At 32.1% G+C, this 14,584-nt stretch overlaps 2 protein-coding genes and 1 pseudogene across 2 annotated transcripts; 2 read left to right on the top strand and 1 right to left on the bottom strand.

Annotated features, from left to right (window-relative positions):
• Positions 1-4,709: 4,709 nt before the first annotated feature.
• Positions 4,710-7,702, top strand: LOC133784655 (receptor-like protein EIX1). The gene is made up of 2 exons (XM_062223946.1): positions 4,710-7,460; positions 7,556-7,702. The coding sequence occupies exon 1, from the start codon at positions 4,710-4,712 to the stop codon at positions 7,455-7,457; it is 2,748 nt and encodes a 915-aa protein (XP_062079930.1). The 3' UTR covers positions 7,458-7,460; positions 7,556-7,702.
• A 235-nt stretch (positions 7,703-7,937) lies between these two features.
• LOC133784654 (constitutive photomorphogenesis protein 10-like) lies at positions 7,938-11,436 on the bottom strand. Its single transcript, XM_062223945.1, has 6 exons — positions 11,187-11,436; positions 10,574-10,629; positions 9,990-10,014; positions 8,936-9,009; positions 8,511-8,658; positions 7,938-8,210 (listed from the first exon to the last, which is right to left on the bottom strand). The coding sequence occupies exons 1-6, from the start codon at positions 11,434-11,436 to the stop codon at positions 8,110-8,112; spliced, it is 654 nt and encodes a 217-aa protein (XP_062079929.1). The 3' UTR covers positions 7,938-8,109.
• LOC133781609 (pentatricopeptide repeat-containing protein At5g11310, mitochondrial-like) lies at positions 11,249-14,279 on the top strand (annotated as a pseudogene).
• Positions 14,280-14,584: the final 305 nt, after the last annotated feature.

Genomic DNA, 14,584 nt, shown 5'->3' with positions numbered 1-14,584 from the left:
TGCAATAGTTGAGAAATTTCTCTCTTTAATACTCGAAAAAAATGTATATGTATTAAATTATGTCTTATACATGCTACTGCAATCAGATTGTTCTTATAGGTATATAATTTGTGTTTTAATTTTGGGTAATTATTTGATCAATTCAACCTAACAGTGTTTATTACAGTGTGGAGTGTGTATATATTAAACCTATTCCTTTTTATTAGGTTAAGAAAAATATTTTTATAAATTTTAATATATTAATGTATGTGTGTATAGAACACTTTAAAAAAAAAAAAAAAAACCAATTCAACATCTATTTTTAGATGAAAAATGTTCTAATCTAATTTAACAAACAAGAGTTATAATATTTTTGTGAGGGTATTTATTTCATTTTCTAGACAATAATTAACATATTCAAGTGAGAAAAATACATAAAGAGACTAATATTGATATATTAATTCAAAACACAATTGCAATTCTACACCATCCATTGCAATTAGAAGATGTATATGTTAAAAGCACAAATTAATTGATCTATATTAAATTAAATTTAACTTCTAATTTCATAACATATCATACTATATATATATAAGAACGACAAAATACCACTGGCAGAATACAATAAAAGACATACAATATAATCAATAAACCAAAATTAATTAAAAATCTAAGTTACATAAGAAAAAAGTGATTGAACTTATGTAAAAAATGTAAAATAATTTTAGAAAAAAAATTAGAAGATGAGAAACAAAATAATTAATGAGATATGAAGATGAAACACTAAGGGGTCGTTTGGGATGCAGGAGTCTGGACACGGGAATGAGAATCTGAACACTTTCTCATGTTTGGTACTGGGTTTGAGTTTTTCTAACCTGGGAATCTGTACTCCAGGGGTTTTAACTTTTCCAGATTCTAGGTTCAAGTGAAACTCATCTGACAAGTGGTTTTCAGATACCCAGGAATGTGAAACACTTCAAAATTATTATTATTTTTTTTTTAAAAAAAATCTTAAACCAATAATTTTTTAGCTAATGACTTATTTTATTTTTGAAGTTTATAATATAAAAACAAATATACATATATCAAACTATAAAATGATAAATAATATTTGTTTATTTAAAGAAATTGATTTGTAAAACATTTATATCATTACTTTAGTTTAAAATAACAAATGAAATATTATTAAAAATAAAATAAGGATATTTTTGTAATTTTAAAAATTATACTTGATTCTAGTATTCAATAGATGTATTTTTTTAATTCTGTTAAAAAATATTTCATGAGTAAAATTGTTGATAAATTATTTTGATGAAATATATTATTATATTAATTTTATGAAAATATGAAGAAAAAAAACAAATATACATATATCAAACTATAAAATGATAAATAATATTTGTTTATTTAAAGAAATTAATTTGTAAAGCCTTTATATCATTACCTTAGTTTAAAATAACAAATGAAATATTATTAAAAATAAAATAAGGGTATTTTTGTAATTTTAAAAATGATATTTGATTCTAGTATTCAATAGATGTATTTTTTTAATTCTGTTAAAAAATATTTCATGAGTAAAATTGTTTATAAATTATTTTGATGAAATATATTATTATATTAATTTTATGAAAATATGAAAACTTAATAGATTCATATGCACAACCAAACATAGAAAGTAATATTCCCAGAAATCATAGATAAGATTACAGTGCACAACCAAACACAATGATGTAAGTTTCTAGACTATCAGATTACCCTCTTCAACCTTCCCAGTAATATGAAAACTGTGAACTCCTCATACCAAACAGCCCCTAAAAAGAATCAATATCACTATTAAGAATGAGAAGTACAAGAACTATACTCTAATCTCACCAATATTTCTAAAATAATTCACTCATTTTTATCACCTAAAACAAGTAAATGCATCAGCATGTGGGCCCATCTACTTCTTTGTTGTATACGTACGGATGAAGTTTTTCACTGGACTTGAACTTGAGCTTGTTCTTTCATTTGAAGGGCTAAGGGGTCTTATGGAGTCAAGATCACTTCATGACTAGTATTGCTCAATTGGATTGGGCCATGAGTCAATAATTGGATCAACCCACATGATAAGTGTCGAATTGATCTATTTTTAATTCATTATTCTTTTATGATTATGCACATGATCATTTGTTTATATATGTTTAATAAATTTACTTTGTGTTTTAGGACTTCCAACACACTTGAGTGAAAAATAATAAATTTGGAATGTTTTACAAGTAATGATTAAGCTCGAAATTACAAGTCTGAAACTTCACACTTGATTTTGATAATTTTCCAATTCTCTTTTGAAAATATTTCAATAAATACAAGTTTTAGATCTTTTTCTTAGTTGTCCATAGCTTTTTGAATCGTCCAATATCAAGCTATATTGAGGAAGTTTGGGTTAAAATATCGTCAGTGGCTGCAGCTGAAGAAACACGAAAAAATGAAGAAAAAAGCACGCGTGGTAAATGGCCGCGGCTTGGGAGTCAGAGAGTAGTGGCAGCAGTCACCATAAACTCCTGGTCGCAACCAGAGCGCATATTTTACCCAGAACAGTCTCGTGCCTGCAGCTTGCGATATAATTTTTCTTAAATTTTGATTTTTAAATGTCATTTTTAATGGGCTGTAAAAGGGATTAGAGTTAACTTTTAATATAACTTTGGGTTGCGAATTTTAGAGGCTAGAGCAGCAGAGGATGAGAAAAGACACTAGCATCTACAATCTTCAATCTAGGTTTTCTTTCTTCTCAAAAACTTATTTATTTTCATTGAATATTTATATTTGTGAATATGAATGTGATTATGGAGTTTATTTCTTTGTAGTTGAGGGTTATTTCAAAACCCTAAAAATGAAATCTTGAATGCAATTTTACACTCTAATCAAGCAGAAAAAAGTACAAAATAAGATTATATATAAAAGAGAAGAAACAAAAGTAGAAACCACCAAATAAAAATAGTAATTCTATAAATAAATAAAGGAAAATTTTAAACTTTGCCTCAGTAGTTTTTCTTCAATTACACAACGGGACCTGTGTTTTGTTAAATAACAATTAATCAAACCATGTGTATTGTTAAATAGCAATTAATCAAATCATGTATTGTGCAAAACAGATCAAAATAAGACTATGAGCCCAATTATGATAAAAAAAGTTTATCAATATGACCAAAATTGAATTAAAAATTGATATAAATTAAAGAATAATAAAATAATTATATTTTAAATAATAAAAAGTTGATGTGGAAATAATTAATAAAAAAATAAGTTAATTAATGAAATGGAAGCACATTTTTTCAACTCCAAATATATATAAAATAAAATCATAAATCTTGTTGTGATGAGTGCCTCAAGCAGATTAGTGCTTATGGGGATTCAGATGTGCTCCTAAAAGATTTATACATTAGCCAATCAAAAATAGCATTAAATAAAATTTATATTACGGTAATATTTATTTTGTATAGTTTAGCATTAAATAAAATTTTAGCATTAACATAATAGTTTATGTCGTTGGTTGAGAAGATCAAATTTTATTTTTTTGGCCAGGACAATAAACCAAAAAATTTATTCTTTATTTTTACACTAATGTTTTTTTTTAATTTAATTTTTTTGTATATAATAAACATAAATGATATTTGCGGCATAAATACTTAATGTTTTACTTTGTTATAGTTAAATACTTATTTTTTTTTATTTTTACAGCAAAATTAATCAATGTTTAATATATGTTAAAGATAAATACTTAATATGTTTTCTTTGCAGCAAAAATACATAAAGTTGCTAAAACATTACTTTTTTCAATACATGCTCTGTTGGAGTTGTTAAGTGTTTTCTCACCAGATATGAATCACTTTGTAATTTATATATTTTTGTTCTCAAAATATGTATTTTTATTAATTTAAAATGTCTTTGTAATTCATTTTTATGGTTTAAAATATTAAAAAATATATAAAATTAACCAATTACAAAGTGATAAATATCTGCTTAGTCAACATGCTTAACAGTTCCAACACAGGAGGTACTGACAAAAGTAATATTTTAGCAAGTTTATGTATTTTTTCCGCAAAGAAAAAAAAATAGGTATTTATCTTTAAGATATATTGAACATTAAGTATTTTTACCATAAAAATAAAAATTAAGTATTTAACTATAACAAGTGTAAAATATAAGATATTTTTGCCGCAAATACCCTAACCTGCTTTGTTTATTTATTTTAAGAATTTATAACATTATATATATATATATATTAAATGTGTTGTTGGTCCTACTCCACTAACAGAAGACTTAATTGGGTAAATAATCATTAATTACCCTTCTACAGATGTATCGCATATTATCATGTATAAAATAAATCTGCAACATCTCAAAAAATCAAATTAGCCACAAACACGCATTCAAACAATAATAATTATTATTAGTTATAAACAACAACAACAACAAAAAAGAATGTACCTAATTAAAGTTTTTTCAAAAAAGAAAAATGTAGTCAACTTTGGGGTGTGTTATTATTTGTTTTCAAATATCATTAGCCAATAAAAAAATAGCACTAAATAAAATATTGACTTTCGAAGTCTTCCCAATTAAAGAAAAATGTGATATTATTTTCGTTGAGTTGTGTTTTTTCGTTTCCTATATATTTGGTGATATATGGTGTAACTAGATTTGCATTAACCCAATATAATTATCTCACTTTAAATTACTTTGTTCTAAATATGATCAAAGTTGTTGTGCTTGTGTTGGCGCTAGTCACAAGTCATGTGTGGAGTAGTGCTACTATTGGAGATTCTGATCAAGTCCATTATTGCATAGAGAAGGAGAGACAAGCTCTTCTCAGCTTGAAGCAACGCTTTGTTGATAATGACAACACTCTATCCTCGTGGACAAGCTCTAGTCGAGATTGTTGCACCTGGAGTGGTATCAGGTGTGATAACTTAACTCATCATGTTATAAGTCTTGATCTTTCTTTTAACGGATTGGGTGGTGAAATTGGTCATTCCTTGGTTGATTTGCAACATTTGAGATACTTGTATCTTAGTGCCAATGAATTTACTAAAATTCCTGAGTTTATTGGTTCTTTAACTAGACTCATATCTCTCTCCTTTGAATACAATCCTATTATGTCCATTCCTCCCCAGCTCGGGAACCTCACCATGTTGCAATTTCTCAATCTAGAAGGTACTGAATTTTCTTATATTAGTACTAATCTTGAATGGCTTTCTCATCTCTCTTCTCTGAGATTCTTAACATTGAGAGACATCAATGTAACTAAATCTACAGATTGGCTTCATTCAATTGAAATAGCACCATCTCTAACAAGTTTAGAATTATCTGACTGTCTATTTCCACCAACAGATGATCATATCTTCACCTACAAAAATTCTTCAAATTCTCTCACCAATCTTGATATTTCATACAGTATCATACCTCCTAAAACAATTCCTTGGTTGCTAAATATGAGTATCAATCTAGTTAATCTCACCTTATTGGAAAATGAAATAAAAGGCCCTCTTCCAAATTCTTTCGAAAACATGAGATCTCTCGCACGCATGGATTTGTCTGGGAATGGATTCGAAGATGAACTACCAAAATCATTGGGGAATCTTTGTAATCTTCAGGAATTAGTATTGAGCTACAACAAATTCAATTCAACACTTTGTGATGTTATAGGAAGACTTATTGGTTGTGCTAATAATTTAGAAATTTTGGATTTGAATCCAAACCAATTTGAAGGACCACTGCCCAATATTTCAACGTTTAGTTCATACCTTAGACAGTTGGATGCCTCTAATAATAAGCTTAATGGTACTCTGCCTAAAGGAATTGGAAAGCTCCAACAACTCAAGTATTTAGATCTCTCCTCAAACTCTTTCACTGGGCTTGTGACTGAAGTCCACTTTCAAAATCTTTCCAAATTGAAAATTCTTGATTTATCCGATAAATCCTTAACATTGAGGATCAATTCCACTTGGATCCCACCATTTCAACTAGTTGTTCTATCATTGAGGTCTTGCAAGTCAGGTCCACAATTTCCTACTTGGCTCAAAACCCAAATAGATATCTCAAAACTTGATCTTTCAAACTCTGAAATTCATGATGAAATCCCCAATTGGTTTTTCAGTCAAACTCTGACATTGCATTTTCTAAATCTATCTTCAAATCAATTTCGTGGTACTATTCCACCATATCTATCTAATTTCACAGCATTGTTTCTTTCTAATAATAGATTCATTAATGTAAAGACTTTTCTTTGCTACCCAATACAAGGATTAATACAACTTCTTGACATTTCCAATAATATGCTGAATGGAAGCCTCCCTGATTGTCAGTGGAACATGAAGGATTTGATTTTTCTGAAACTAGATAGCAATAATTTGTCTGGAGTAATTCCAAGATCAATTGGTTCGTTATCTAAAATTCAGCATTTGCTTTTGGGACATAATAATTTTTCTGGAAATCTTCCTTCATCTTTAAAAAAGTGTACACAACTTAAAGTTCTTGATGTCGAATCCAATAATCTAGAAGGAAATATACCATCTTGGATTGGGGAAAGACTCACAAATCTGATTTTTCTTCGAATAAGATCAAATAATTTCTATAGAATTATACCATTAAATTTATGCCATCTTCAATTTGTTCGAATATTTGACATTTCCATAAATGCTATATCTGGATATATTCCTTTATGCATAAAAAATTTCACCTCTATGGTAGCCAAGGCCAAGGAGAACAAGTTTAATGATCCGAAAGACATTGGCACAATGACTGCCGTTGTACGGTCTGATGTTATTATATCGATCATGTGGAAAGGTATTCTTCGTGAGTATAGCAGCACTCTTGGATTATTAAGAGTGATTGATCTCTCATGTAATAATTTGATTGGAAAAATTCCTGAAGAGTTAACAAATCTTGTTCAATTGGTTCAACTTAACCTTTCAAGGAATGATTTGAATGGTACTATCCCTATGGAGATCGGGAACTTGAATAAGTTAGACTCTCTAGATTTATCCCACAACAAGCTTTGTGGTGTAATTCCAACAAGCTTGGCAAGCATGTCTTCTTTGTCGTTCTTGGATTTGTCAAGTAACAAATTATCAGGAAGAATCCCCACCAGCACTCAACTACAAAGTTTTGATGCTTCGATGTACATTGACAATGATGGATTGTGTGGACCTCCATTGACCAAATCATGCGTTGGAGATGAGTCACCAAATGGTTCTCAAGATCACTTGGGTGGTACTGAAGGTTTTTTTAACGATGGTGAAGAATGGTTTGACATGTCATGGTTTCATATGGGAATTGGAGTTGGATTTGGAATTGGATTTGCTGGAGTTTGTGGTAATTTATTAGTCAATGCTTCTTGGAGACGTAACTATTTCCATTACATGGGCACCATAGGAGATTGGCTTTACGTGACGATCTCTGTCAAGACAAATTTATTGAAGAGGAGGTTCCTTAATTAGAAGGTAATAAAGTATTAGCTTAATTCAGTTTTTCATATTTCTTCTATGGCTTAGATTAATTTTGTTTCATTGTTCTGTTTATGTCTATCACATGCCAGAAGGTGTAGCTTTGAAGCTTCAAGAGTTTGCAATTGGAAGTATCAAGATGTTTATCCATTAGATTATGGCTCCAAATAAAATCATCATCTTTATTTAGTATTTGTATCTTTGAATGTATTACATAAAAGGACTCTCTGCGTGATTTACTTGTGAATTTATTAGTGTTTTAATTATTGTTGCTTATAAAGTTAGATTATATATAATTTCCTAAACTGAAATATGTTCAATATTTATTAGTTGCATTGCAATAGGTGAGAAATTTCTCTCTTTGTACATGATTATTGAAAAAATAATTTATCATAAAACGAAAGAGTTGATAACAAAATACGATCACTAATCGTGATTAGTACCAAAAAGAAAAAATTAAAGTAAAAGATATACTACAAGAAGTGCTTTTCCCTTGTGATTGCTATTGCTTAAAGAACACAGTAAAGCTTCGGTTATAAGCTGGAAATGTGACACTTACACTGTAAAGTTCATATCCTCAAATTGTATATATACAAAATTGTTGAATGCATGCTACACACAAAGAGCTCTAGCTCTTGTGTCAGATTCACTTTGCAAATCGCAATGTCCATTGCGCAGCGATTTGATCGTGCTTAGCTCTGTCTGCCAAGTATAGCTGTGCAATGCCGGGAACGAGAGGTTTATTACCTATAAGAAAGTGAATGTTCTTGAAATTGTTATAGGAAATTCTCGCTTTCAAGTAGCATAAGATTTTTGGGATATGCCAAACTATGTAAGAACCTCTCTAGAACAAGTTTAAGTTCAGAGTTTTGTAGCAAAAGCACATGTAGATAATTGTAATCTAAACTAAAGCCCAATGAAATAATAGTATTATCACAATCCTCAACATGTTGGCCCCCTTCCACAACCAAAAGAGAAAGAGAAAGAGAACAAAAAGAATACAGACACAGATTAATGGATTAATATTGTTTAGTCCAGAACACTTACAAGGGTCAGCATGGGTGAAAAGTTTTTTAATTTCAAGCAACACCTTTGTAATTGTTAGAGCTGGAATCCAACCATCATTCAAGATCTCCAATCTAAGGTTACCCGAAGAATCAACATTGAAGTGGTAGATTCGGGTTTTAAACACAACCTGAAAAACTTCATTGATTAATACTAACGAAAACCAAATTAAGTTACACAACTTCACTAGCCTGCATTGTCTAACTACAGAAGAATATAGACATATTGTATGTTTAACACAAAAAGGGATCTCTGAAGAAAGCACTTCCATTCAAAAACTGAACAGTTAAACACCAAATAACCAATTTGCTTTCAATGCTGAAAAAGAGGACAGTTGGATAAAAAAAAACACTACTAAGAGATGTTTTATCTTTAAAAGTTGGAAGTAACCAACAATAGGGAACTACCTTTGGAGGTTTAAATGGATAATCACTGGGAAATGTTATGTCGAGGAAATATATACCGCCTTCATATGGTGTCCCTACAAACATAAACACACTGTGTAAATACTGCTAATCATCCCAGCTAAGCAGAAATAACATTGCTTTTAAGCTAAAATATTCTTGCAAGCTGTGGACATAAGAAACAGAAAGAACAAAACAAAACAAAATATCAATGAATCATCTCCAAAAGAATTGTCACGCGTTTAGTATTCATTACAAAGTTGGGTGTAAATTATAACATATGAAAATGAAATTTAATCTTCCCAACAAATTCCCATGCCAGATGTGAAAAACTGGAAGTAAAATTTCAATCCATAAATATTGTAAGCAACAAAAGCATAAACCAAAACAAATGTGCCACGGTTACAATGCAATAGCCTCGATTCTTCTAACTTTTCTCTTGTCTAAAGAGACATAGACAAACTACATACCTATGATAAAAAATCTCAGACAAGAAACAACATTCTATTACTAATAGTCAGAAGTGATTTTCTGTTATTGAGGATTGATCCCAGCTACTCCCTAAGAAAATGATTTACGAAAAAAAAAACAATTCAACAATATGCTTCAACCAAACAAAATTGAAAGCACTGACTCTTTCAAGTGGCAAAAGTAAGGCCTAGTAAGCTGAACTGATAATATTGTTCTGAGTCTAAGTTGAAAATAATGATCATTCTTGGCTGAGCTGGCTCTACAAACAATGTTGCCAAACATATGGTAAAAAGAAAAGCTTTTCGTTATTTTCATTCCTTAAAATTCAAAGCCTATGGTATATGTTCATTTTTCCTTTTCCTTTTCCTATTCCAGTTCATCTTTCTATATTATTGTAACACTTCGAACAAAAAGCTTTAACGAAAAACATGTGTGTGATACATGATACAAAGGCACCAATTTTTCTTTAAACTGAAGACAATACCAATTTCTTTACTAAGAATCTCAATCAATCCAAAATGTGAGATCAAATCATAAACTTAGAAAAATAATCAAAACCAAAATTAAGTAAAATAGAATGTGAAACCTTGGGGGCCAAAATTAACCAAAATCTTTTTGAAAAATCTAGGAAAGATTTGAGAATCTATTTGGTTTGCTTTGGTTTACAAAAAATTGTATATATATATATAAACCCTTCTAACGGCTAGGAAAATAATAAAGGAATTTTGTTTTTTTATTTTTGAATTTTGATGAGAGAAGACTGAAATTCCTCTATTTATAAAAGGAAAGTTTAGATAATGAAAGTAAATGACAAAAAGAATTAGCAATTTGTAGTTAAGAAAAATGCAAGGCTTTGCAAACATACAGAGAGAGATGTTATTTTTGTTTCAAACGACAACAAATCTTTAAAGGAACAATTTGAATATATGAATTACAATATACATTATTCTTGAATATTATTCGACATAGAAGTTAGAACAAATTAGACAGCAGTAGCAGCACAATGTGAAACAGATTCAATTTTGAGAAAAATGAAAACAACAGGTCAATTCGTTCTTTCTAATTATCAAAAATGGCCTTTAAATATTTAAACTTGAACTTCTGAATTATTTTCTCAGTTTTATTCAACTGTGGCAGGTTCTTTTCTTTAACAAACAGAAAACTACTAACAAAATCTTCAAGCGTAGAATTTGGCCGCTGCATTGCGTCAATCTCCAAAAGTTTTGCTGCAAATGCTCTCCAAAAGTTTGTAATCAAGTATGCATATCTTGCCAAGCATGTTGATAGAGAACAAGAACATCTTAAGTAAAGAATTCAGGGGACTCAAATGGGAAAAGAGTTGCTAATAATCTGAATTGCCATTCCTTGGGATAGCAATCTCTGTGGAATAAAGTAAACTGATATTAACCAAAATGAACAAAGAAAAGAAAAGACTCCAAAATCTCACCTTCACCTACTCCAGAATCAAGCTCGTCTTCATTAACATTCCAATGCTTAGTTAACTTGGAAGTTTTACATTATCTTCCAGCTGCAGTAATTGCATCACTTAGTTTCCAATAATCAATCATTACAGCAAGCAATCAATCTCATCACAATATTCATAGCAATCGTTGGTTGGAGTTCTATCAGTGAACTCTCCACAGTAGATTAGATCAAAGACAGAACAAACTCAGTTCAACCATTTATTCACGCATTATCTGACCAAAACAGCATAATATCCTTATCCCAAATTGCTTCATTTTTTTTTTGAGGAAGGTAAATTTCTCAGCATTCAAAAGAATACCAACGAAAGAAATGCCAATTATGAATTCAAACACATTACAATCGATGCTGTTCTTTCTCACCGGGAGCTTCAAAGCACACCCCATGCCTACTCGAAAGCTCTTGTGATTCGAAAAGTCCAGACTTTTGAGGGACACAAAGGGAATGGGGTTGAGGGTTTCTTCCGAGACAGGATTTCGGGGGAGAAAGCTTTGATCTTGAGACTCAGAATGGGTTGGAGAAGTCATGGATGGATCGGTTAGATTTCTCATTGCGGGCACAGCCCGACCCGACCGCGTATATATATAAATATATATTTTTAATGATACTAAAAAGTGAATACTGAATAAGACCGGTCTCTCCTCTTCTCTGCCTCCAGTTCCACCGTCTCTTGCTTTCTCTCTCGACGGCGCAGGACAGCTCTCACCTCGACCCACAAACACGGTAAAATAACCTAAATTATTGGGAAATAACTGTTATTGGGAAATTTATTACGTTTCTGTTTTTGATTTCTTGAAGATTAATACACTCACTCCACTGGGAAGCTTTTTAATTTTGAAAAACAGAGAAAACAATTTGCTTGATTGTTAATTTGTGAAATTTATATATTTGAAGTGATGTTATAGTGTAGTATAGTTTGTTTTGTTTATTTGTATGTAAACATTCACATTATGCTACGTTGAAATTATTTTTGCCAGAGTAAAATTAAACACTTGTTTGATGATGATGATGATATGATGATGATATTGGAACTAGATTCACATTATTGAATCTAGTTCTAGACTTTGGCTTCTTCTCTGTTGCTTTGCTTGTATGTTTGCTGCCTTTGTGGCTTTTAATGGCATGTTCTGGTATTCTCCTTTTTTTAGGAGGCATTTTCCTTCAAATGAACAAATGTGGCTAGATGCATGTGGATGGTTCTTGCTCTTTTTCTGTGCTGTATTTTTTCAATTTATTTATAACAAATATACACTTTGCTCTTTTCAAAGTGATTTATGTGATTTGCACTGTTTATATTCGGCAGGTGTAATTCATGTTCATGGTTCTCAAACGTTGCCGTGCTATCCCACTAACCTCTCTTCTCTTTGGACCAAATCCTAATTCCAAACCTTTTCAATTTCACTACTTGCAGTTCTTCTCCTCCGATCAGTCATGGCTGTCCATACCTAGTAAGCCCCTGATCAAGTGGCCTCACGACATCCTCACTCCGCCAGCCACACAACTAGCCCCGGTTCCTGACTTAGGCACTAAAGTTTCTTAGAATGAGTTCCTCACGGTTTCTGGGCTCCTCACCAACCCTGACATTTCCTCTGGTCCTTCCCTCCATGATGCCTTGGACAAGACAGGAATCAAGCTCGATTCAAGTTTGTTACAAACTGTGGTTGACCACTTTGATTCTTCCCCCAAGTTATTGTACTCGCTCTTTCTTTGGGCAGAGAAGCAAACCACATTTCAATCATCTGCTGCGCTCTTTAACTCCATGGTCAATGTGCTTGCGAAATCTAGGGAGTTTGACTCAGCGTGGTCTTTGATTCAGGATCAAATTGACAAAGAGGATGAACCCGTTTTGGTTTCTGTGGATACGTTTGTGATCATGATCAGACGATATGGTCGTGCAGGTATGCCCGAATCTGCAGTTCGAACTTTTGAATTTGCGAGTACTTTGACTACAGTTGTTAGTTTGGGTTCAGAAATGAGTTTGTTTGAGATTTTGTTGGATTCTCTTTGCAAGGAAGGGCATGTTAGAGATGCTTCAGCTTATTTTGATAGGAAAAAGAAGTCAGACTCAAATTGGATTCCGTCGATCCGAGTTTACAACATTTTGTTGAATGGTTGGTTTCGAATGAGGAAGCTCAAACACGCAGAGCGACTCTGGATGGAGATGAACAAGGAGAATGTGAAGCCTACTGTTGTGACATATGGTACTCTTGTGGAAGGTTACTGTCGGATGTGTTGGTCTGAAAGGGCAATTGAACTAGTTAGTGAGATGAAAACAGAAGGAATTAAGCCGAATGCTATTGTGTATAACCCAATAATTGACGCGCTGGGGGAAGCCGGGATGTTTAAGGAGGCATTGGGCATGATGGAGCGCTTTTTGGTTCTGGAATCAGGACCCACTATCTCAACATACAATTCTCTGGTGAAGGGTTTTTGCAAGGCAGGAAATCTTGTTGGGGCAAGTAAGATTCTCAAGATGATGATAGGTCGGGGATTCGTCCCAACACCAACAACTTATAACTATTTCTTTAAGTACTTTTCAAAGTTGGGAAAAATTGAGGAAGCAATGAACTTGTATACTAAGATGATTGAATCTGGATATTCTCCTGATCGACTCACATACCATCTGTTGTTAAAGATGTTGTGTGAGGATGGGAAACTTAAGTTGGCAGTTCAAGTTATTGAAGAAATGAGATCCAGGGGATGTGATATGGACTTAGCTACAAGCACACTGTTAATCCATCTTTTTTGTGATATGCGAAAATTCGAAGAGGCGAGTTTGGAATTTGGAAATATGATCAGAAGAGGCATTGTTCCTCAGTATCTTACTTTCCAAAGACTAAATGATGAACTAAAGAAACAAGGAATGACCGAGATGGCATGGAAAGTATGTGGCCTGATGTCTTCTGTTCCCCACTCTATGAAGTTGCCAGATACTTATAAAAGAGATGGAGACGCATCTCGTGCGCGGAGATCCTCCATTCTTCGAAAAGCTGAAGCAATGTCGGCTATATTGAAAACTTGCAAGGATCCAAGAGAATTAGTTAAATATCGAGGTTCGTCTAAAAATGTTGTTGCAACAGCGAACCCGTTGACAGAGAATATTAAGAAGAAAGTATAGCAACTCGCTCTCTTCTCTACCGCCTTGAGGAGACGAAAAGGGAAAGGGTGCAAGAGTAGCTGGACAAGTTTGAGAATCATTTCTTTGTATAATAATAATCAAGGATGAAGCTCTCTCCTCGGGGTAACTGGTCCTTGTTCTTAGCACTTTTTTTTTTTGTTTATTTATTCCATGTTTTTAACCTTATAATGTAGTGTTGCAGTTGCTCTCCTTTTTCCTTAAACTCCAACTACACTTCTAAAAACAGGGTAAACTAAAGGCCCTTTGATTGCAGCATATTCATCTCCTTTTTCTGGTAAACTTCATTTAATCATTGTTGTCAAACCCTTTGGCTCCATTCACTATATCTTCAAGGACCCTTTGGAAATACTTGGCCTCCTCAGTGCTTAGCCCAGCCTTGACCAAGTCCTCTACTCCAACCTCACACATGCTTCTCTTCTCTCTCTCAGATAAGTTTACTTACTGTGGTGATTAAGAAGCACAGGTTCTGTGCATTCCATTGTTGAGTCATAAACTCTTCAATTAGTCAATCATTTCGATAGTATCAATAATGTCCCTTGTTTTTTAGCTAACTTAAAGTT

Source organism: Humulus lupulus, chromosome 6 (genome assembly GCF_963169125.1).
Source record: "Humulus lupulus chromosome 6, drHumLupu1.1, whole genome shotgun sequence".
NCBI lineage: Eukaryota > Viridiplantae > Streptophyta > Magnoliopsida > Rosales > Cannabaceae > Humulus > Humulus lupulus.
Note: the sequence above shows the minus strand (reverse complement) of the source record. Positions and strands in the feature narration are given on the sequence as shown.